The 23,088-nt window shown below is 38.1% G+C and overlaps 1 protein-coding gene across 3 annotated transcripts in view; it reads left to right on the top strand.

The window, feature by feature from the left end:
* The first annotated feature begins 425 nt into the window (after nt 1–425).
* Nucleotides 426–23,088, top strand: part of pard3bb (par-3 family cell polarity regulator beta b) — a 258,510-nt gene continuing 235,847 nt past the window's right edge. For all 3 annotated transcript variants that reach the window (XM_088083032.1, XM_088083030.1, XM_042494371.2), the window contains exons 1-2: nt 426–1,615; nt 13,744–13,845. In XM_088083032.1, the coding sequence (XP_087939158.1) occupies nt 1,499–1,615; nt 13,744–13,845 (219 nt within the window). In that variant the 5' untranslated portion in view covers nt 426–1,498. The remainder of the gene's footprint in view (nt 1,616–13,743; nt 13,846–23,088) is intronic.

The raw sequence follows: 23,088 nt of genomic DNA, 5'->3' as shown, positions 1-23,088 counted from the left end.
TTATTATTATTATTATTATTATTATTAGTTTTATTAGTTTTATTAGTAGTAGTAAGTTTTATTGCTCTATTTTGATTTGGGAGAGAGATGTTTACATTTACTCATATTTCAGAACTGTGTTAGACCGTAGGAATAACATGCACTGGTTTTTAAAAATGGGTGTAGTTCCTCTCTCATCTTTGTACTCATTGTTTTGAAGACCTAAACAGAAGTAAAAGGAGAGTGAATTCGTGCATTCAAATTAAACTTCTACTGTCACTTTTCACAGGTGATTTCCCCTTCTGCATGTCGTGTCTTGCTGTTCGAGCAGTAATCTTGTCTGCAACGGAGAATGTGAATTATTTCGCATTATGTTGTCTCTACGCTCTAAACAATAATTGGAGCACTTCCCCTTTAAGAAAGTGACAGCAACAAGCGGTGGAGGAGCTGGTCAGGAACTGGCCAGGAGCGGACGGGACGGCAGTGAAGGAATCTCAAAACTTTTCCAACATACAGTACTGTGCTCTGTTTACTCTTCAACGTCGCCTCCGGCTTGTCCCTGTATGTGAAAATAACGGTTACGTTGCCGTACTGTGTGTGTCGGTGATGAAGTGGATGCTACTGACCGCTTGGAAGAAGGAAACTTACGAGAGGGAAAAAAGTTATGGAGTGATGCCCGTGCGACTGCATCCCTCCCTCCAAAGTTCAGCTAAGGTGGCTAACGTTAGCTAGCCTGGGACTCAGCTTGCTAACTCTGATGTAAAAGTTAACATACACGTTTGTTCATCTGATAAAACAAGTAATAATACATCAGGAGTTTTGGAGAACGGCGTGTGGATATCTAACGCTTGTGGCAAGCCGAGTGCTTTCATCCTAGGCTTGTTATCTTAGCCGGACCAGGTTACAGTATCGAGCTAATCATCTTTAGCCGAGTGTTGTTAGCTGAGAGACAGCTAGCCTCTGTCAAGTGAAGGTAACTAAGGTTAGTTATAACTCTGTGGGAAATGACATGACACACACTTCTCGTTTACCAGCACAAAGAGACTGCAGTGTTGTTTTTACCGTTCCTGGAAACTGAACAGCTCCATAACTTTAATGGACCAACTGAGTAGTATCAGCACTTGCTGGATGCTACTTGAGGAGATGAGAAAGGAAGCCTCTTAACACGAGACGGGAGCTTACTTGTGTCATCTTCAGTTTCAGCTGTAAATGTCTGTAGGAATGGCATAGACAGACAGCAAAGACATTTGGCAGTCTTAGTAAGGAGCTCTGTTGGCTCTGGGCCACTTTGACAAGCTGTGGGACTTCTGAATATTTTGGTTTGAGTGATGTAAGTCACCCCAAGCCACTCTCCCTGCATTTCTCCCACCACTATTTTTGCCTTTTTTGTTTGGTCATATCCCTGCCTTTTTATCAAAACTATTTGGAGGGCACTCTACACACCTGTGCATTATTATCACCATTGTTCATCACCCAAATCCAGAGGGCCTGCATCTTGGATGAAGTGGAAAGGGCTATAATGAAGGTGACGGTGACATTTGGGCAGACAGGTGTGGTGGTGCCCTGCAAGGAGGGGTGGACGGTGAGGGACCTCATCCAGCAAGCCACGCAGAGATACAGAAAACTTCTGGAACAGGTACCAGTTCATGAAATGCACCCAGTAGCACTCACAGTTGGTCTCTCAAGCATTGCATTGCATCTGCTTATTGTATGCATTATTAGATGATCGTGACATTAATGTTTTTGTGTAACTGCTCCAAATCCAGGCAAAGGTATTTCAGAAATCAGAAATACTTTATTGTTCCCCGGGGGAAAATCTGATTTGTACTTGTATTTTGAAGCCAAGCAGAGAGAGTAATAAAAGTAGAAATAACAAGCATTAAAATAAGAATTAAGAAGAAAATATAAAATGAAAAAAACATATATGAATTAAAAAAGTGCATTAGTACATTAGTAAACATGTTAAATAAGAATATGTGCATATGCCTTATGCCGCATTATAAATAACGAACTAGTTCGTAAAGGTTTCTAAATATAGAAAAAAATGCTGCGGCGTTCAACAGTATATAAACATAGTAGATGAAGAAAAATCTACAATACTATATGTGCATTATATGTTGAATACATTCAAGAGTGGTGTGAGTGAGAATGAATAGGGATACATATTTATTGTTATCGGTATTTTATTTGTACAAACAATCATTTGCTTAATGCACAAACATTAATAAATAGTTTTTGATAGCTCTCTTAGATGATAGTTATCCAGTCAGGGCCTGGTATTTTGACAGATTTTTTTGTGACTGGTACCAGAACAATATTAGATTTCTGATGCTAAAACCTACTACAGATGTTTAAATTGCATTTTCTGATACTCGCTATAAAGGAAAGTACTACAGTTTAAAGTAACTCTCCTTTGATACTGAGGTAGATACATCTCAAAACATTGTCCCCTTGTATATCACCATACAAAACAGTTAAAGTGGATGCTTTGTTCATGAAAATCCAGCTCATGTGTCTTGAGTGGCAATCATTGCAGTCGTAGAATAATTTTCACTGATACCAAATATTCTGCGAACATGAACAAAAGCATGAACAAATGTAATTTAAACTGCTTTTGAGTCTATTTGACCTTTGAGCCATCAGTTAGCTACATTATTCATTGTCAGAAATAGTTCTGTAATAAAGTGTGCAGATTTTTATGAACTCCTGAAAGACTTAGAAAAGAAGCGAGATAACTTTTTTATGAAACAGCACTTTCATAACATTTGAGGTTTTCCCTGAAGTCATAAAAGAATAATCGCATGCTCTGTCATTTTTATATCATGAAAGGACCATATGATTTTCACATCCCAAAGTCTTGGGAAATTAGACAAAGCCATGGAGGTCCAGTTCTCCATAATTGCTGTATAAAAAATTAAAACCATATCTGATGTGCATTGTGATGGTCCAGACAGGCGCAGGCACGAGTCGTCTCCACTTAAGTTGCGAGTGTAAAATGCAAATGACTCCCTCTTGTGATTCCTTTATGACTGCTGTTGATTCCCAGCGCTGCTCTCAGGGCAGAAACCTCGTGACCCCCATCAGACGACCAAATCTTCTCAGTGACTCGCTTCATATTGGCTCCATTATTCAAAGAGCACACCAGTCATATAGATAGATGGTCTCAGTTGTGATTGAAGGGGAGATGTCGGTGTGTGTGTGTGTGTGTGTGTTTGTGTTTGTTAGAGGCAGCACTTGGAGATGGACTCATTTTTTACACCCTCCCTTTCTACCTTTTTTGCCTTTTGTTCTGCTTTCATCTATGTCAGCCCTCCCTACTCAGCGCTCCTTGTGTGTGTTTTGCCCCCTTCATCTTATTTATTATCCTTTTCTGCTCACAAGTACATCGCCTCTTCACCTTCCACATAGCCGGAACCCTTGCTTCCCTTTCATTTCAGCTCTTCTTCCTCTTTGAACACTTCCCCCTTCACCTCCTGTTCTTCTTTGTGAGATTACTCAGTTCCACCTAGAAGTAGAGATGAGTAATCTACATTGTAAATGTTTTAGGTTCCTATACAAATAGGATGGGCAACTGAGAATAGGGTGGAACAATGTATACTGCCCAAGGTCTAGGTAGTCTTATTTTAAGTGTTAAAACTTGTAATCTAAATTCCTTTCAATTTTGTGTAAGGAAATATAAACTGTAATGATATTGCAGATATTTTGCTCTTTATTAAAAAAGGACAAAGCCATTTTTGAATGTTTTTTTTTGAAAATAGCTTTAAAAGCTTTAAGCCTTTACGTGATGGTTTCCACTGGCATGTATTGACTGAAATCTGAGGGCCTGTTTTGTCACAGCAGATATTTTGGTATGTCGTAGTAGGAAAAGCACAGGTATACTTGATAACATTAAACACAAATGCATTCCACTCTGGTGAGCTATGCTCCTGGGTCCTGAAACTGTGCTTAATGGTTAACTGGCAGGTTTTACTGGGACACTTGATAGAACTGGGCATAATGAAATTAGTTTTACCTGTGCTTTTCATGCCATGACTAGTCAAATTGAAAAATTGCTCTGAAAAAGGGCTTTCTATGAAAGTATGTAACTTTCCGCATTAAAATGTCTAAATACAAATGTAGGTCGGGATATCTTCTTAGCTTTTGGATATAGTTATATTATATGTAAGGCTTGTACTGGTTTTAAAGGCTGTATTACAGTTAATGATGTTTTTTCTTTTTCTTTTTATACTACCTTTACCCACTTAGTCATAATATCCACAACTGATGATTATTTATCAAAATCTTACTGTGTAAATATTTTGTGAAAGGACCAATAGTCAACCCAGTCAACCAGTATCGTTGCTATATAAATATTGAGGTATTTGGTAAAAAATGCTTTATTTTTTCCAAGCCAAAGACCAGTTCTGTGTATGTTGTTGAGTTGTGTATCAACAATATCCTGAACATTTCAAACAACAAAATCCCAGATAAATCTTTAATTTCAATAAAGGACATTATCTGTATCATTTGATCGCCATTGCCTGCCAGTGATGTCATATCTACTTTGCACATGCGTCATCGTCTCGATGTTGAGTTGTCAGAGAAACAAGCTGACTAAATGTCAGCGGCAGTCAAACTCCAGTCCCTGCCGTGCCAGACAGTGTAGAAGAAACACTGATTTTTAATGTGAAACTGTTTTAATAAGTGTTAGAGGTTAATCACTGGGGCTGTTTGTTTTGGAGAGTAACAGACCTCTGCAGATAATTCGGCTCCTGGTAAAAACCTTCTGAACAATAAACACCGAAAGAATCCTAATCGAGAGGCACCGACTGCAATGACAGCCCCATCTTTTGTTGTTGTTTTTGATTGAAAATTAGTCTTCACATTGCACATTTAATACCAAGTACACAAGTCCAACAAACACCAAGGATGTATATACACTGATTTATTAGCATGAAATGCATTTACATTTCAGTGTGACTTCGAAACTCAAAATCTAAAGGTTAATGCATGCCATGTGGCAGTGCAGTTCATCTCTGCTCTAACACAAGAGCAGCAACATTTTAGACAGAATGAGTGCTCCAGGTGTGTTTCCCTGCAGCAATGATGTGTGTAATGATGCACCTCCCTGCTTTATCGATTAGGTCCTGGAGTGTTTAAATACTTTGTTTCCTGTATGTGTGAATTAGATGCCTTGTTAAGCACATGCACACTGTGTGTTTTGGCCTGCCTTCCAACAGCTCTTCTTTTTTTTTTCTTCTCCTCTTCCTCTCTTTTCTCTCTTTCCTACTCTCGCCCACACTTTGTCAGCACTTTACAGTCTCTCCTCCTCTTGCTGTGTTTACATTCCCCTTTTCAATTCTGTTTTTACTTCTGCTTCCTCCCTCATTCTTCCCACTTTTTGATAGTTTTGGCCTCTTTCTATTCTCCGTGTTTGTTGTTTGACATTTTAAATTTTCTCCTATTGTTTTTTTTCTTGTACTTGCCTTTTAACTTCTTTGACTGTCTTCTCAACTTCTTTCTCCTCTCCCTTGTACCTCCTCTCTGGGAAAGAGAATACGTATTCTCCTTAATTGCTTCATCTCATCCGCTCGTCTCCCTTTGTATTTGTTTCTCTGTGTACTTTTTTTCTCGCTCTCTTTCCTTCACTCAGTCATTTCCCTGCAACACTAATCTGTTGTAGCTGTGTAATTATGGCTGTTAATGTGTGGCAGGATTAGGAAGCCAGGATATGTGTGTGTTGTAGAGCAGTCCAGTCCCTAATCCTGCCTCCCAGTGCTAGGCAAATCATGTTTTTAAATTGTCACATAGACAGCTTGCTTTCTGTCTGACGCTCTCCCTCCTCCCTATCTGCTTCATCCTACTCAGAAAGTATGCTGCTTGTATTAAAAACCTTTTTTTTTTATCTTGTGTGTTCCTGCGTGCATCCACTGTAGCTAACTGACACAGGCAGTCCCATTTATCAGCTGCTTTGTTAGAAGTTCCTACGGTGGTGCTTAAGAGGAGCTAACACTTAGCATAGGCATTAAAGCTATGCTTTAGTGAAGGGATTCGTGAGGTTTAGTCTTAAGTTGAGTTTCAGAGAGGATTTATTTTGTGTTTTAGTTCCATTGATTTTTTTCCCCCTTTTAGATTCACATTGATGGCAGCCTAATTATTAGAATTTGTATACCCCTTTGTGTTACCCAGTATAGAACCAAAGGGGGATAGAGGAGACATATGGGATTAGAAAGTCGAAGGCAATAAGAGATTGCTGAAGTGTTTTTATGTAGGCTTTTGTTATACTACTGCACTGAAAAGTCTCCTCTAAGTTTTCTGTAGACTCTCAGCTCATGTAGAGCTCTTTTCAGTGAACACTTAAGTCTCGCTTCACTGAATACTGAATAGAATCTTGAGTTTGGCCTACCTGTTTTTGCAAATTAACATAACTTATTGACTGATGCTGAACTATAAAAATATAGTTTAGTGGAGAAAACCGATTTGAGATAAAGCTAAAAATAAATGCAACGCAATGGACTGAAACATAAAGGATATACCTCGATTGTCATATCAGGCCACTTGTCCACCAGAGCATTTTTGAACCAGGTGTCAGAGGTGCAGCTTTATTTCAGTGCGGATGCTTTGGTTGCGTTTGGGTGCTATGGAATATTTGCAAAGGTAAATGTGTTTGCAGAATGGTGGAGTACCTGCTGAGGATAAGGGGAAAGCTGGGCTGTGTGGGTTCATTTGAGGAAACACATTCATATAGATAAGGTATATTTACAGAATGCTCCTCCATTGTTGTTATTCAGCACTTGTTCATGTAAGATGTTACAGTTAATCTTGCCAGTATTTGTCCCTCCACCACTGAAATTGAACAGCTAATGTGACAGTGTTAAGCGCAATGGTTTTATACAAAGTTAAACATTTTTCAACTCTTTGTGCTCAGAAAAAAAAAAAAAAAGTCCAGCGCCTTGTCACTCTGGCGGTGTTCATAACGCAGAGCTCCCATTGCAAAGTATTAAAAATAGTGATAGTTTGGTAGTAGATAACGGTAGCTTTCTGCATGTGACCCCAAGCTCAGTCATTTAATAGTCTCTTCAGACAGGTTAATAGATATGTTTTTAAAACAATGTGCACCATGTGAGTCAAGTTTAAGACTGATTAGACCTTGATTCATTAAAAGACAGTTTAGCTGTCTGCTAAGTTTTTTAAGCTTATATCCTGTTACCAGAAACTGTGGACATTATGTGTTTACAACACAGAAGACAGCAGGTAAAGTAAGGGCACAATGCAATTATCTGTATGAATAATAACACTTGAGTGAGTATAATATATCCAATACCAATTTACTATGCCTTGATGATTGGCTCAACTGCGACCACTCAGAGGGGTTTGTGACACTCCTGTAATACACAGTATGCCAAGCTGAAGGCTGGAGGTGGACTGTTGAAGTGAGAGGTGTCTTCAGTCAGTAGCTTGTCACTCAGCAAGTGTCATTATTGGGTTAATTGTCAGTCACCTCACTCAGTCATCAGGGAACTAAACCCACCATGATGTGTAATTATTTGTTGTAAAACTAAGAAGCAAGCAGCTGGCTGACAGCTATAATATAGAGCTATCACTCTTGATGGATGAACATGGAGGCAGAGCAAAAATTGGGAAAAGAGTGATGAACGTACTATTACAGAAAAACTAAAGCAACAATACACAAGGTTCTTGTAGAGAAGTAGCAGGGAGGAGATGAATAAATCAGAGCAAATATGATAAATGTAAAAAAGTGGAATAGCTGGCACAGCAGGGCTAAGTGGAAGTGTGGCCAGAGACAGAGGAGGGACAGAGGGAGGGAGGAGAGCAGAGGGGCTTTTTTTCGACGGGAGTTGTCAGGAAGTTATCAGCTTGTTGACAGACTTCTTAATTACTTTTGGCCAAACAGACAAGTGTGCAGTTGTGTGTTCATAGATGCTTGTTTATGTAGTTCCAAGTTTAGTTTGCTGTAATCTGTGTAATATTGAACAGGATCACATCAACACATCAATGTATATATACTAGTGAAATGTGAGTGAGTTACCGCTCTAAAATATAAGTGCAATACATGTTTATACATGTGCATTATTAGATTATATCTATATTTGACACAACGTTATTGCTAGAAGTGTTGTGGTCCAAATATGGCCACAAGTATAGAGACAAACTGTGAAGCCTTTTGTAAGATGATGAGTGTGTTTACTCATGTTTGTATGTATACGTTGTAATGTGTATGTGTATGAAAGAGTTCCTGCCTATGTGGGTGTGTGCTGTGGTTTCATTAGCCAGGGCAGGAGTGCTGATGAGGCGTGGCCAAACAAGCTGATAAAATCGTAAAACATCCTGGAACGAAGCCAGCGCATAGGCAATTATTTCTGAGAGGGAGGGAGGGGCAGGGAGGAGACGCGTGCCACTTTCTCTGCACACAAACTGCAGGAATGTGTTGATCCGGCCTGACACCTATTCTATTCTATTCTATTCTATTCTATTCTATTCTATTCTATTCTATTCTATTCTATTCTATTCTATTCTATTTCATCTTCTTCCTGTCTTCTTCTGTTCTGTTATATTCTATTCTGCTCTCTGTATTCAATTATTTTCTGTTCTATTCTATTCTGTTTTGTTCTGTTTTATTATTCTATTCTATTGTGTTCTGTTCTGTTCTATATTTTTCCTATCTTCTTCTGTTCTGTTTTATTCTATTCTCAAAGTTATGTGGGGTGTAATGGCACACATGCTTCTCCAAATTAGCCTGACAAGCTTGCCGTAGTTAGATCATTATTGTACCACAATGGATGGCATTGTGTACAGATCATCCTGGTTGGTTTATTGTATCACTTTACATGACATATCTGCTAACCAGACCATGTTAAAAAAACAAAATGAACACATCAAAATTTATAAATTCTGATAAGCAGTTGAGATGCTAATGAAACCCTATTTTGGACCATCAAGATCAACCTAACTTTGCCTAATTAGATAAGTGAAGAATCACCTTGTGCACTGCCTAAATGTGAAATGCTGAAATATTAACACGGTGAGTAATGGTCACCATGGCATTTCCACCAGCTACTGTCTGGCTCTGCTTTTCACAGAAAACAAGCTTGTTATTGCAGGGTCACAAGATTGGTCAAGGGACAATTTTAGTCAGACTTTGTTATTTTTCCACAGAATTAGTTGCTGTATCAGTACTCACTGTCTCTCTGTAATTGTACTTTGTAGCAATAACACTTTAAGTTATTGGCATAACTGAGTTGCTTGATGAAATTATGACGATTCCAGACATCTCTGGCACCTAAAATGTCTTTTAAAAAAAAAAAAAAAAAAAAGACTGATGTGAACTTCCTTAGACTTAACCTATTAGTGTTCGACATGGATGCCTTTCTCATTTTGTGTAGACATGAGCTTCATAGTACGTTTTAAGATAGCTGTTTTGTATTGTACTCAAGTCCACTTCTTTGCAACGCCTCCAGTTTTGACAACAGCATACCAAACTCTTGTGTCAACTGGCAGACTAGAAAGGCTTACTGTGCAGAGATAAAGAACGGGGGGTGGAGGGGGTCGGGGGTTAAGCACACACATGACAACACTGAATAATCCACATAGTGTTTTAACTCTGGTAGGATTTTACTACAACCTAATAATCATTTCTAGATCATGTCCCTGACAGTAAAACACCTAAAATTGCCTAAGATTATCTGTAATAGTATCAGGAAAAACACTGTATTAGGCGCTAATCCCCCTGATTTTCAGATTAGATCAGTGTGTTTACAGCTCTTATCTTGAGTCCTACAATATCTGAATGTCCCTCTAGCTTTTGAAACTACCAGACTTGGAGGCACAGGGTTTCTGCAGTTCACAACAAATATGTAACACATTATCCTTGTACCCCCCCCTCGGAATATCAGATTAGATCAGTGTGCTCACAGCTCTTATCTCTCTTTACCTCTCCATCTCTTGTCGTCTTAGCTGTGTGGCTTGCCTACTGTAACAGGAGATCAAAGGCTGCTGTTGATCTACAAACAAGAGCGGGTCACCAAAGAAATAAGGCTTTTGGATACAGGAGACCTACAAAAACTGTCTATCACATCATAGCATATATATTAAAAAAACTTTTTTTCTAGTTTGTTTCAATGAAGTCATGCACCCACATGAGTGTGCTATTATTCAATGGCTAACACTAAAACACCACTCTAATGGTAGCCAGACATTGTGTGCCAGACATTAATTGATAAATGCACTGATTTATATAATAACTGATTGACTGGTGATTTTTTTATAATGTTTTAATACTTAACCCTTTTTATTTAGAAAATGTTCAAAACAGCAAATGCAGTTTACAAGTTTTAGGCATCCAAAAGTCATGTCAAATTGCTAAGTATTGCGTGACCACACAACTCTTTTCATAAATGTTTGACTAAAGCTTGAAGGCATATTACATAAAAAACATCTATTTATAAGTGACAAAATGCCATCATTTTAACAGTAATAAACTTTAAAAAATCAAAAGTAACTATAGCAATGTTATGTATCTCCTGCCTGAAAATGTCCCATAATCACATGAAATGGAAAAAAAATCAATCTCTGAATCTGAGATTGTATGACATCACATTACAAGGAAATTATCGCGTTTTTCCACTAATATGGTTGTCAGCACTAACGTAGTGGCATTGCAAAAATAGAGCAAAAGAAAAAAAGTTGCAGATTTACTACATCCCAGATACAGCATTATACTGCATTAGTGCTAGATTATGAACCACGCTGAGAGGCAAACTGCCCTGAGGCCCCAGATCCCAAAGGTCCCCAAAAGCTCCATGGTTATGATGTGTCAATTGGTTTGTTGTAATTTGATGTATTGCTAATTATTTTGGGACCATGCACCTCTAAGGCACAGTGTTAACTGAAATGAAAAGAACAATGTATATGGTCTGCTGTGTGAACTCTACACAGCAGGGGCCCGCGGAGCACCTTAGGGCTTAGATGTGGATGTGATGACGAGAGTGGGCTTTGTTGACATAAAAGGCATTTTTCTTGCTTGTGAGTTCACTTAATAGAATATTATCTGGGAAGTAATATTTCACAGTAAACAAGGAGAATGTTATTTCTGTGGTCTTGTCTCACATATTTTACAGTCCTGTAAATACATGGGAGAGTCCATCATGTCTTTTTGTCAAAACATATATGGTTAAGTTGCTTGTGTAGTGCCTCACTGTTTGTGTGGGGATGATAGATTAGGGAAACCAGTACAGACAAAGTCCAACACTACTGGGACTCATTCTGAAGCCCAAGCCATAATAAAAACGCTAGTCTTTGTGAGATGTTATGTGCAGCACCGAGGACAGAAAACAGAGAAAATAATTTTCATGACACTTTGGCACTGAAATATTCCCCAGTAATCATAAAAACATTTACATGTTTTGTCTCAGAGTTAATATGCCCCCAAACCCTGATTGATAGTGCTCAAGGAAGATAAACACTGTGCAAAAGAGAAAATAAAACAATGTAAACACAATATTTGAAAATCTCTCTCTCATACATCTGGTCTGGGTGTCAGCCAAGCTATTGCTACAATGGAGTCATACAATGAATTCCAGCAGGGAGGGAGGGAGGAGACAGACAATTTAACAGTATAAACAAAAACAGTGTCAGAGTCTTGTGTAACATTGATGGTTGGAAATCCATTGAAATGTTTTGTTTTGGGACATAATAGGAAAAACAAAGTTTTTATGGACCTGGGCTAAATTTAACTTGGGATAAATGTAAGTGTAAAGAAAAGATGAATGTAAATGTAAATCTTAGTAAGCAAACACATCTGTGTTTGTAAGTTACTGATATATATCAGTTGGCACCAGGTGCCACTGAAGAATGACTAGACTCAAGATGAAACACTGTATTTTTTTCTCAAGTAATACACCAAAAAACTGGACCACATCTCAGTACAAATATCAGTGATTTCCAGTAAATAGCATTATTTTTACTTTAGAATAGGTGCATCATCACGGCAACAACACTTAGGTCATACTATTTGCCATACTGCACTCGCTAATGGCAAGCTCACATGATCCGACTCTAGCCTGGATCTTCTACTTGCTGACAGTTTTTAGAGGTCGCTGAAGAAACCTCCAGATCAGAGGCAAGTTTGCATTGGCTTGGCACATACAAGTTGGTGCTCGAGCACTATGCCTGAACAGTTCAAAGACGAGAGCAGAGAGGCTCATTGATGCAAAGAAGACACATCCCAGATATTTAGCAGAGGGAGATATATTGACAGAGCATTGAATACAAAATGAAAAGTATGGTTTCTTTAGTGTAAAATCACCTGAAAATAAGAATAGTTGTGTTTTCATTACCTTAGAATGGGCTGTTTATATCTACAGGGTTACTAGTGTGAGAAGATCACCACACTGCGTCGCCATGTTTCTGCTATAGCCCAAAACAGATAAACCAAACACTGGCTCTAGATAGGGCCATTTGCAAAAAAAAAAACCCACGTTTTTTTAATGTGAAACTTCTTGGTTCAGTTAAATTACCGGTTTAAATAATTTATTATCGTTTATTTATTTTGGAGAGGAATGGATCTCTGCGGATAATTTGGCTCCTGGTAAAAACCTCCTGATTAGTGAACACTGAAGAAATTCTAACGGGGAGAAGATTCCGCTAGTTGCAATCTGCAAAGTTCACCACTAGATGCTACTCAATTCCCCTAAATCTTACACACTGGACCTTTAAGTTACATGTCCAAAACTCCTTTAGGACATCAACATTTGTATACAGCTAAGCAGCTTTAAACTTTCAAACATAGTTATTCCTGATTTGTCAAATTTTTATTTAAAACACATCAGAAAGGAAGTCATCTTTTTCACTAGATCTCATTTATAAATGTACAAGAAACACATTTAAATTGTCATATTCATTTAAGAAATGTAAATAAGTTATTGCAAAGGGACTCTTTTGCTGCAGAGCTGAGTTTATTGTAGTAGTAGAGCCTCACAGTGATACCCAGAGCACCTTGCTCTATCGTAGCCTCTCCCTGATGAGAGTTCTTGAAAAGCATTGACAGGCACCTGACCCTGAAAGAGTGATTTAATGGAGCAGCACCCTGTAAGGTTTTGAGTCATACCTTTCCTTAGGCTGTTTGTGGTTTTCTATGTGCATGTGTGCATGTGTGCTTGTGCGTGTGTGTGTGTTGTCTCAATATGTTGTACAACCAGCTCTATGTAGTCAGCTGTCCGGCGCAGTGTCGATGTCATTAATCACAGACCCAACGCGGCGGAGAAGGGGAGTGAGGAGGGAGAGAGAAAGGGCTAGGCTGGAGTTGTAATCTGTACAAGGCACCTAGGGGAAGATGTGGAAGATGTAAGGGGGAAAGAAACAAAGAAGGGGGCAGGAATGGGAGCAGTGGGGAGAAGGAGTTCAACAGAGAGGTATATGAATGAGCAGTGGGAAGGAGGTGGTGACCAGTAATGGAGGCCTGTCTTCATTTTGTTTGTGATGATGCCTCCATTTGTTCTGTCCTTTCCCAGTTTCTTGTTTTCATAGGAAATAAATCACACTGAGAAAGTAAAATGCTGTACTGTTTTATGTGTTTAAGTTTAAGGTACATGATAGAATATTAAAAGAGAATTGGCTCTTAACTTGGTGAGGGGAGTTTCAGGGCTTACGCTAGTCTCAATAACGTCCTTATTCCTGATAAACAAAAGGTTACACTCTGACTGACAAGTGTCAGTTTTATTCACACATTTATTTTTTGGTTTACATGTGTTGTCTCCTGTGTTGAAGGAAGGAGACTTTCTGGTTCGGACTCACCATGTTGAATACTGTGATGGAGGGATTTTGGACCCAGATGATATTCTCAGTGATCTGGTAGAAGACAAAGACAAGGTAAGAACCTCTTAAAGGAATTTATTATTTTGTGTTTGATGCTGCTTTTTATCTGATAAATATCGTGGCCAAAAAAATGTGCTACAATGACCCAAAGCATTTCCAATCAGAGAAACTTGCTGCTGCTTGGTAACTGATGACAGTTCAAAGACACAAACATTATTAAAAAAAAAACAATTTAAGCTTGTTGCAAATGAAAAAAAACAAAAACAATTTGAGCTGAAGTTGGAGCATGTTCTAATGAAAATGTCAAGGCCGTTGTAGCGCTTTTGCCCGTGTTGGCCACCAAAGTAATTAAAGAGATTGGCAAGATAGTTTTACTCCATTTAATTTCACTTCATTCAATAAAAAAACATCAGATGCGGAATTATAAAGAAGAATCTGTGCTTTTATGTAAATTTAAGCTGAGAGAAAACAGCTATATAACATCGACCCTCTTAGTTAATACCTGTGAAGTGAAACCAACACATGTGAGGTTAGACTAAAATAGCCTTTAATCACTATGTTGTGTTTCCTGAGTGACCAAGAGTAAGCAGAGAACACAGACATGCATGTGACTACATATCCAGCCAGGCACTCCACAAAAAAGAGATACTGGTGTTGATGTCGATTTTGTAGCTCTTGTTCTCTGCAAAGAGCTACAAAATCAGTATATAAAAGTCAACCATTTTTATCTCTTTAATCCTTTTGATACTTCTCACATGATGCATATAATCCTTTTGATTTATACTTATTAATTAGTCACATAACAGTGTGTGCGCCTGTATGAATGTTTGAGCAGGTATCTTTGCTTTGAATTTTGTGTGTGTGTGTGTGTGTGTGTGTGTGTGTGTGTGTGTGTGTGTGTGTGTGTGTGTGTGTGTGTGTGTGTCTGTGTTCCCACTCGGGAGTATTGAGCTGCAGTGGCCTATAAGCCACTCCCTTGGATAGAATATTGCCTCACAAGCAAAATTCAAAGGGAAAAAGGTTTTAACTTGCCTTCAGCGTTAGGCAGTGTCATTAGCAATTCACTTTTGGAGACTTTGCAAACTCAATCCATATATCCCGTTTTTCTTATTTTCCCCCTGAGGAATGTGTCATTTTTCATTTTCCCCTTTGGAAAGTCTATTTTTTTTTTTCACATACTGTCACATAGACTCCAGCATTATAAGAATGTGATAAATGGCTTAGATTAAGGGCTTTTTGAACCATGGCTTAGGACTTTAAATGAATCTGGAACCTTCTCTTGGTGGCTCCGCACATTAAAACAGTATCAACATGTTTTAATGAGCCCGTGTTCTGTGGTGAACTGAATTTTTCATTTAGGTCACAGCTTAAAAAACTTGAAGAACCTACTGGCTAGAAAATGTAATGCACAGTATATTTCCCTGTCCTGGACTCGTACTGTATGCCTTTAAGCATGTATAAATACTGCAGGATTTGTTGGAGATTCTCTGAACTAATTAAGAACAAAGTTGCAGTAGTTGGCAATTTCTCTCAGGGCTGTAGGAACCTTTGGAAAGAACTGAAGTGATCTCTTTCTCTCTAAACAGGACTTGAGCCTCTGTTCATGTCAAAATGATATTTCTTACAGTCAATTTTTTAAGTGTTGCGACTAAGATAATTTTTGTTCGTGTGCGAATAGCAAAAAAAAAAAAAAAATTAGAATCCTTTGCTATAAGGTTAGTCACAGACCTGTTTTTACAGTAAAGAAATAATATTCCCATGTGACATTTTAAAAAAAATATCTTGTAGCCAAGATTGTTCTCTCTCCTGGATGAGTTTTCCCGATGAGCTCTAATGTTTCAAGTATATGTGTGTGTGTGTGTGTTTTTGTGTGTGTGTGAGTGACGGTTACATGACACAGTAAGCCACAGCCCAGGGGCCATATGACTCAGTGACAGGAGCAATAACAGAGTCAGGAGACTAGCAACTGACCTAGGGGATTACTATTATGAGAGCCTGTTGCCATGGTGTTGTCGAGAGTCAGAGAGCAGCATGCACTGGTGCCGCTGCTGGCTAGTTGTCACTTGCCGTGTGGCACTTATTTCTATAATGGCTTGAAAAAAGTGTGTGGTGCACACTACTCTAATCTAACAATCCCACAGCGCAATGCTCCATAATTTATATATACGAACAGTTGAGCGACATAACTGTCAGGGATGACACAAAATCATGGTGATATATAAGTGTCTGAATTCTCAGTTTACAACTCACTATGACACTATAAAGTTAATCTTTGTTGGACGTAGCCCAAATGTACTTTATAAGGACTTTCAGGGCAGTTGGTCCACAGTTGGCACAGAGACAGATGCCCCTTCTTTAAGAAGGTGCTTGTTTCTGCTGCGTCTATGGAGATATATATTATGGTGATGTGATACCAGTTTAATATGTTGGTGTCGTGTGAATAAGCACCTAGGTAATGTTTTTGTAAAAGTCATGGCTTTTACAAAGCTAAGGTCGGACTTAGTGACATATTTGCATCACTTGCAACTTTGCGCAAATCTAAGCTGAATACTGTTGATACTGTGATTAACGTAACCCTAACAGCAAAGAGACAGAGAGAGAGAGACTATGTGTGTGAGAGAGAGAGTTGTACTGGAATTTCTAACTTCAATATAACACCTTGAGATATATTAATATTTGATAACATTTTCGTTACCACAGGGGGATTTGACATTGAGCACAATTATTATTTTTTTTTTTGTCAAAAGATAAATAAAATGAGGCTGTAACATGACAGTAACGACTTTTCTTTTCTTGGTTAGTAGTAAACATTAACAATAAGAAAAAGCGCGGCTGGTAAAGATTCATTAATGCAGTTTTAAATAGTGAGAATAGATATGTATTAATAAATAGACAACTTGGCAACACTATTATGCACGACTTATCTATGACTGGGTTGAAAGAGGCTGAAAATAGAGGTGGGGATCAGGAGTCACTTTGCTGATTCAAATCACAATCAAATGAACTTTTGTATGTACATCAGTCAGTGAATGTATCACCATTTCAGGGCACTTCAGTATTTACAATAGTAAGTCTAAGTGTAGTTGTTCACATGGCCTAACATTCAGTGCTGATTCGCACTTTTCTCAGTTCTCAGCTAGTGGGCTGCTTATTATTCGATTATGATTATTTTGGGACTTTTGTTCCATTTTAATTCGCTTTAACGAGTACGCAAAACGCTTCCTTGCTGGGTTGACCACGTTGCTCTCACCAGTGAGGGGAGCTTCACTGTTAAAAGCTTAGTTTTAAATCTTTGTCGAGGAGGCATGGAGTTAATGAGTTAATATCAAAAAAGAAGCATTATATCTGTATAGCTGGAATTAAAACGATCAGATAAGCACAGGATCATTTGAATAGTGGCACAAGAAGTAAAGCTGGTTTAGCAGGGTTCTGATTCGAGGATGGGGTGATAATACCTGGAAATTAATGCGTGTATGCGTTTGAGCGAGTGCTCCACAGTGATACATACTGTATTTATTGACAACTTTTTGCAGGTTTGTCTCAACTTTGTCCTGAACTCGCTGTCCTGCACAAAACAAACTCTAGCAGCACAGAAACCAAATATCAGACCAAATGTATACTATAAAATACACATTTCAATACTGGGATCAAATAAAGTGCCGCACACTAATTCCCCCAAAACACACATACTGTATAGTGAGACACACACACATACACACACACACACACACACACACACACACACACACACACATACACACACACACACGCGGGAGAAAAGCATACGAAATGATACCCAGCAATACACACTTCTGAGCACCAGAGATTGCATATGAAATGAAAGTGTGAAATATTCATTGGATTCTGAAGCGGGGCTCTCATAGTATTACTGAGCTGAGATGAATAAATGGCTCCTAATCCCAGATGAGTGTTTTACTGTAGGCAGACTCAGACTGCCTGGCTTTAGGTTTATAGCCACAAAGAAAACAGAGAAAATTTTTGAGGTCTGCTGAAGACAGAGGTCAAAAATACAGTTTTAAAAAAACAATCCATGGCTGAAATAGACCCATGTGACACATTTGAGTGTTTGAGGTGATGTTTATATACCAACACATAGGAAATGTTGGAGTCTGCTCCTTGAATTGAGGATATTTAACTTCATATGTCTATATTCTTGATGTCTCTATATGATTTTGTATCTTGGATAGATATGTAAAGCTTTAGTATATATCTTTAATACTGCATGGTTAATGATAAAGTTACAGTAGAGGGCAAATAAAGCCATTCATTACAATATTAAAAACAAGGTGAGGAAGCCTGAACCTTAATACTACCCCACACCCTCCATAAAGAAAGATGATGAACTGTAGCAGATGAATAATTTTTGTGTGTTTACCTTTAGACCAGCACCCATACCCCCACCTTTTTTCTCCATTCCCCTAATGTCTCCCTTGCATGTTGTTTTTCAAACCCACTCACAGCTTTATGCCAAAGAAAATGAAAAGTAAGCAGGAAGTATGGACTCCCATCAGCATTTTCTATGCAGCTGGAAGTGTAATTCCTAATGTATTTCTCCCATCTTGTAGGTATTGCAGAAACAGCCTTACAGAGACCAGGGTTTGTTTAAAAGGTTAGGTGATAATGGAGAGAGAGAGAGGGGGTGGGGGGTGGGGGCACTGTTCCCTTGTATGATATTGATGTTTGCTCTGGGACATTAATAACACGTACTACTGATCAAACCCATGCACATACACTTGCACACAGCATGCATCCCTCTGCAAACGTCAGTGTTAAACATAAATATTGTTTTTCAAGCATGCACACACATGATCACACACAGCAAGCGCCTGTTTACAGTGCCTTTCCTTTTTTATTAACTGATACCAACAGCACATTCTATGAGTCAATTATTAGGTAGAATATGCATTTGTATGTCCAAACGTAGTATTTGCTTTGCACAGGCAAGCTTTATATTATTGATCAATGCACAGAATACTGATTAAAAACCCACAATAGGTTTTTATACACTACAAAAAAAAGCTCCTGTTGTTTTTTTTAAATACTTTTTTTAACACAGTGAAGGCGGGGTGATTAGGTTGAAATCAATATCACAAAATGAATATACACATTTTTCTGATATTTTTTGACTAAATAGTATTATAGTGTATAGATTGACTAAACAAAGTCCATTTTTAAATTTTTTTCACAGTTTGCTTTAAATTATTAAATATTATAAGACATTTATACAGTGGCAACATAATATGATCTTTCACATCATTTTGATGCAATACCAGTGAAGAAACCTATAATCCTGAATACCTATGATACATTATCATGGTTCACCTATTTAGGAACCCTCTGTGGAAAGACTATTTGAACACAAGCTACCCTGGAAGTAGGGCGTCTCTCCATGAAGGGAGCTTTAATCATGGGTAACTGTGCCAATCATTATTTATTCTATTGATAGCTTGACACATGCACAGGAAATGGTGAATGGTTTTATTATATTGCATACTTATTCAGATCTAAATAGCCATCATCAGGACTTCCTATCGGTTCTGCTCTAAGCAACATTATTATGAGTGAATGTATTTTGCTTTTCTCAAAGCCCCTTTCACACAATATCAATATGTATGATGGAGATGCACTTTTTGCCATGGTTTCAGATAGAACTACAATAAATACCTGTTTCTGATACTCATGAGCTGAGGTATCAGAATTGAGGAAAGGTAGAATTATTCTTTCATATTCTAATAATTGACAATATCCTGCACGGTAGAGTTACCCCTAATCTGCACTACTATAACCTTATCACAGATTAATTAATTAGTTTATTAGCAAAGAAATCTGTGAATATTAGAAGAAAAAAGGCCAGTATTTATGGGGTTCACCAGTGGTAGGTCAGCAATGCCACAGGTGTTTCCCTGAGCATTGAATATACTGGGGCAGGCTGCCTAAGTATATTAATGACAACTAAGGTATATTTGGTGACCCTTTTTAGCATTTTATTTCATAGCTTTTTTTTACTGTTCTTTTTTTTTTTTTTAATCTGGTCAGAGAGAACAATGGCATCCCCTATCTCCTCTCGCTCTACCCACATGTACCTGTTTGTTCTGATACATCAGCGGAGGTGGAAGCTCCCCATCGGTGTTGTGTTGGCCTGTTCCCTTGTCAAATAGTGCTTCCCTCTTGTAAACTGATGCTTCCCATGCCCCTCCTCCATAAGGGTTTGGTTCAAATCTAGGTAGGGGGAATCACATGTTTTTCACACAATACATGCTCGCGATCTGCAGTTATAGTTTCGGCGTCTGGTCTTCTAAGTGAGTCTGGCAAGAAAACACACTGATTATATGTAATAAACAATATAAAGGATATATACATATGAAATGAATGATGAGATTATGATAAATGATAAAATATGCGTTCAGCTAATTCTGCTGCCCCTCTCCCTGCTGTTTTCCAGGAGTTTCAGTTCCCTGATTTTTATCACCTAAATGATGAAATTTGTCCATCCACTGTGTTTTTCAGCAATAGCCTAGTATGTCTGCTGTTTGTTATTGTTTTTTGTAGACACAGAGACAGCAGATTTGGATACACACACATACACAGGCAGACAGACAGATGGACAGAGAGATGATAAAGACTAACTCTGTGATTAGAAATAAGAACAATAATGTAGTAAATACGAAATTAATTTAAATGTGTAATAAATTAAAATATTGTCTTAGAGGTCACACATATTTACTGTTTTTCAGATGCAAAAGACCATTTTTGTGCCGGCATGAAATGCTGACCCTTTCCACTAGCTACCGTAGCTTTCAGACCTGTGGGAAACACTGTAGTGTACCTTTCTGGAAAACTGTTTGTAAATTGCCCTGTTAATCCTGTTAAAATGCACTTTGAATTGATCAAACGTGAAGCATGTCTGGCGATTATACTGTCTGGCTGGCTGATGAGTCGAAACAACCTTAAACAGTCTGACTTGGAGACGTTAAGATGGACAGTTGGTGGACTCGGGCCAGCTCAGTGGGGAGTACGTTGTGTGTGTTTGTGTGTGTGTATTTGCACCCATGGGTGTTTATGTTGGTTTTCCAGTCAGCCAAAACCATTTGCTGGAGAAGACAATCAGGCCAACAGTTCATCTCTAAGCTTCATTAATATTTAAATAATGCTCTCATTTTCTCTCTTAATTGAACTTTCTTTTCATCTGATTTCCTTTATGTTTTTTGGCCCATGTTGCCATCACACTGGGGAAGGTTGGGGAGGGGTGGGGGTATTAGTAAGAGGAGGAGCAGGGTAGAAACAGACAGACGGACGGACTGCCAATCATACAGACGTGTCTGCTGTTTTGGCACAATAACAATAAATGTGAATTGGCTTCAAAATGTGCTAGGGAGATTAACTTATTCTTTATAAAAAGGAGAAGATGTCTTTCATATTTCAAAAAAAAGCCAAGAAGAATCTGAACATGTATCGGGCTGTAGTGTGAAGCTGATGCATCCAAATTCAAATTTGGATTAAATCAGCACAGGCTGAGGAAGTTTCTGAGTTGCGAGGAAGTGAATTTCCTGTGTTAAGGTGTTTGTTTGGCTCTAAATAAAGCTAATTTGAGTCTCATTGTATTTTTCTCTTCTGCTTGTATTTTCCCATGTAAACGTCTAACTCTAGCCTACATCAAAGTTAAGAGATAGGGCAAAAAAAAGCAGGTGTTTTTAAACTTATTATTTAAACATCTTATTTCTTCCTCCAACAATTCTAATCCTACTTTAAATGATTTGTTTACCATTTAAACCTAAATAATTAAAATAATTAATAAAATACCAGAATCATTAACAAAATAGCCAGATGTCTGAAAGAGGAAATCATTCTGAGCAGGTCTCCTGTTTTCAACAGGCCCTTCCCTCCTTTCTGTACTCTTCTGTAATTCTACAGTTTTCCATTACCATGATAATGCAAACTCTGTATTGGTGGTTAATAACACAAGCTGCTGCTGCTAACAGATGCAGCTTTGTAAAACTTGCTAATTTATTTCTGTCTTTCCGTCTAAGCACTGCCTTTGTAACTTATAGCACGCACGCGCATTAATGCTATATTTGCCAGACGTGATAGTTCTTGATACAAATGAATCAATTAAGGGCTTACAAAAATGTTCATTTAGTAAGTGTGAGAGAGAAATGATAACGTCAGGCTGCTGCACAGTTTAGTTTGGACGGCACCTACACAGACACACATTAACACACATGCAGAAGTAATTTGGCTGAGCTAATGTATGTGTTGCATCATTTACAGATTGATTGCGCTCATCACTGATTGTGTGAACTCGTAATAGCATCGACATTTGAGCTGGAATATAATAGACATTCATCATTACTGATCATTTGAGTTTAACTTTTTAAAAGGCAATTAACTGTGGGGCTAATAGCTCTGTTTGGTTGAAAACACATTTTTTAACTTCAAATACAGTTTACTTTTTTGGTTTGGAAAGTATTATAGCCAATTAATCTAATATGGTGTGTGCAAGCATATGTCTATGTGCCTGTATGGATGTTTGTAGCCTGTAGCTAGGGTAAATAGAGGAGCAGTACTGTATTAGGAGCCCAAGGTACTTGTAGAGTTCATATAAATGCATTAAAAAAGACAATGACCATTGTATTTACAATTTTCATTCAACTTGCACATATATTGTTAAGACAGTGACTAGATGAGTGGGCATGAACTTGGGATGTAGCCTCTTGTGATGAAAGTATGGGTGGAATGAATACTAAGTAAGCAAGGATGGCAGAGGTGATGAAGATCAGGCAAAGCAGTGAGTGGAATGACTTTTGGTCTTAAAGGGCAGTTCATAGCCAAATTAAAAATACATATTTTTCCTCTTAGCTGCAGTGCTGGTTGTCAGTCTAGATTGTTTTGGTGTGAGTTACAGAAACTTGGAGATGCTGGGTATAGAGATGTCTGACTTCTCTTGAATATGATTGAACTAGATGGCACTTAAGCTTTCAGTTAGAGCCAAAATGAAATACATTTTACAAACTAAACACCAATATCTCTTTTCAGATATCAGGTTACTCAAGATAATTCACAGACCTTGTGGCGAGCAGTTTCACGTTTCACGTAAACTATTTTCTTTCTATTGAACCAAAACCCATAAACTGTATCACCATGTGGAGGGAAGCATGCATCTACCCATAGGCAAGAGGTGGCTAATGCTTGTGACAACATGCCATATACATTTTAAAGTTGTAGTTGATAACTTTTGTAAAACATATAAACAAAACATCAAAACATTTTTGTCCTATT

This window comes from Plectropomus leopardus, chromosome 10 (genome assembly GCF_026936395.1).
Source record: "Plectropomus leopardus strain MGB_pleo_1.0 chromosome 10, ASM2693639v1, whole genome shotgun sequence".
Lineage (NCBI taxonomy): Eukaryota > Metazoa > Chordata > Actinopteri > Perciformes > Serranidae > Plectropomus > Plectropomus leopardus.
The sequence above is the reverse complement of the archived record's forward strand: the minus strand, read 5'-3'. Positions and strand labels throughout refer to the sequence as shown.